This window comes from Acanthisitta chloris, unplaced genomic scaffold, assembly GCF_000695815.1.
Source record: "Acanthisitta chloris isolate BGI_N310 unplaced genomic scaffold, ASM69581v1 scaffold10048, whole genome shotgun sequence".
In the NCBI taxonomy this organism is placed as follows: domain Eukaryota; kingdom Metazoa; phylum Chordata; class Aves; order Passeriformes; family Acanthisittidae; genus Acanthisitta; species Acanthisitta chloris.
Genome location: NW_008688670.1, coordinates 2,213 through 4,415, shown reverse-complemented (window position 1 = coordinate 4,415; position 2,203 = coordinate 2,213). Strand labels below are relative to the sequence as shown.

Sequence of the window (2,203 nt, the reverse complement as noted above, 5' to 3'; positions counted from 1 at the left end):
TCTGTTTGGATCTCTGTGAGCAAAACACGTGTTCATTTTGGGACTACAGTTGCTACAAGGACATGGTGTGAGAGGGGATACAGTACCTCAAAACACAGTTATGAAGGGGAGGATATAGCTGCTCCACATCAAGCTTTGAGCTTAAAAACCAACAGCAACAACCATTGTAATAAAAACAACATGAAGGTGCAGCTTTGTTTTATTCTCATTAGAAGCAGCATTGTACCCCTACATAGTTTTTTAAGGTTCACTTGCAGTGTGGATGCTTAGTATTTAGTCATTAATGTTGAATATTTGTCTTTGGTTTGAAAGGCAAAGGTCAAGGGCAAATGGATGTGCAGTTTGTGGATCAGTTTGGCTTTCACACAGTTACCTGCTGTGGCTATCTTCCCCAGGTAGGTTGTACTTCATCACACTGGTGGAGTTCTAAGTTCATCTTCTTTTGCCTTTGGTGACACAAGGGGTCAAAATTACCTTAATATAAATAAACGAATGTTTGTGGAGCCATGAAAAGAGCATGATTCAGCCTGCTAAGGAAAGTAGTGCTTTGAACAGCACTTACAGCTGCATTGGACAATCACAGCTCTTCAGTTTCTTGGGTTTTAATCATGGAGAGAAAATTCTTGATTCTCCTAGTTAATGTTTTGAGATAACATTCAATGAAATAGCAGCATTTACTGCCCTGGTTGGTACCAGCACAAGGGCTGTGTAACCCTCAAAAGCTTTGTTTGAAAAAGAAGGAAATGTGCCTTTTGTGTGGTGTAGAACTAAGACCTGCAGTGCTGTTCTTCAGGTGAATGACTGGCAGAAGGACTGGGTGACCTTCTTTGCCAGACAAAGAATCCAGCCCCAGATGGACATGATTGAGAAGAATTCAGGAGACAGAGAAGCAAGAGAACTTTGGGCAAAACTTCAGGTAGGAGCAATTCTCCCAGATCTCATTATAGTGAAAGATGGGTATCAGTTATTGATATTCTAATTCCTTGAAGTTCCTGTTTGTTGCTGTGCTCCAGGTTCTGTTGCTAAGGGACTCCAGTTTTTAGGCATTAAAATGCCCTTTATTCTGAAGTGTACTGGCTTTTGCTGCATCGCCCTGTGTTGATATTCCAAAGAGAATACCAGAGGGAGCACTCTGCCTTACTGTTTGGGACATACTAGATGGAGCTGACATTTCTCACACCCTATAGCACGTTCCTGGTGAGCAGTGTGCACAAGCAGAGCTGTTCTGCACCAATGAATCCATGTCTGATAAGTGGCTGCAGTATTAGCTCTTTGAAATCTCCTCCAGGCTGGTGAGAGACCGCTGAGCTTTCTGATGATGAACTGGTGGTGGTTGTTGTTAAACCTGGTCAATATGGCAGCAACAATTCATGTTAAATGTTTTGTTTTCTTGGTAAAACAAATTTGGATGACTATTCTTTGCTGGCTTTTATGAAAAACAGGAATCCCTTCGATTTGCTTAGCATCTCTTTTGGCTAGGTCCTGTACTGTCTCAAGTTACGGGTTTATTTAGCTGACTTTTAAGAAGTTTCAAGCACACAGATAAAACTCTGCAATCATTCACCTTAAAATGTGGCATTTACTTGTCTTTTCCCCCATGCAGCTGAAGATACCCAGTTTGTTCTCTGATGTGGAAATTGTTCCTGCTCTCCTGCACGGAGATCTCTGGGGAGGAAACGTGGCTGAGGATGATTCTGGTCCAATCATCTTCGATCCAGCGTCTTTCTACGGCCACTCAGAGTATGAGCTTGCAATAGCTGGGATGTTTGGTGGCTTCAGCAGTGCTTTTTATTCTGCTTATCACAGTAAAATCCCCAAAGCCGCAGGGTTTGAGAAGCGCCTAAAGCTTTACCAGCTGTTTCACTACATGAACCACTGGAACCATTTCGGTTCAGGGTACAGAGGGTCTTCTTTAAACATTATGAGAGACCTTGTAAAGTGATTTTTTGCTTAGGCCAAATGCTTCCTGTGTTGCTTGGAAACTCCCAAATTTGGTGCAGCTATAGGAATAGTGATGTTAAAAAAACCTTTGAGACCCTTAACCTTGTGCTCGCCTAGAGTCAGTGAGTCCTGAAAAATACCAGGTGTAACATAGTTATCCCTTAGGATAGCTGGGAATGACTTTATGAGCGAAATATCCAAGGAAGGGGATTATTCATTTGCACAGTGAATTAAGGTCTCAGTGTCGAGAAAGCATTGTGTG

General features: G+C 42.2%; 1 protein-coding gene across 1 annotated transcript; it reads left to right on the top strand.

Moving 5' to 3' along the window:
• Positions 1-312: 312 nt before the first annotated feature.
• LOC103808340 (ketosamine-3-kinase-like) lies at positions 313-1,942 on the top strand (the record flags this gene model as incomplete). The annotated part of the gene is made up of 3 exons (XM_009081119.1): positions 313-395; positions 794-916; positions 1,604-1,942. Coding segments are annotated over 3 exons (545 nt in total), but the record flags the coding sequence as incomplete, so codon positions are not given.
• Positions 1,943-2,203: the final 261 nt, after the last annotated feature.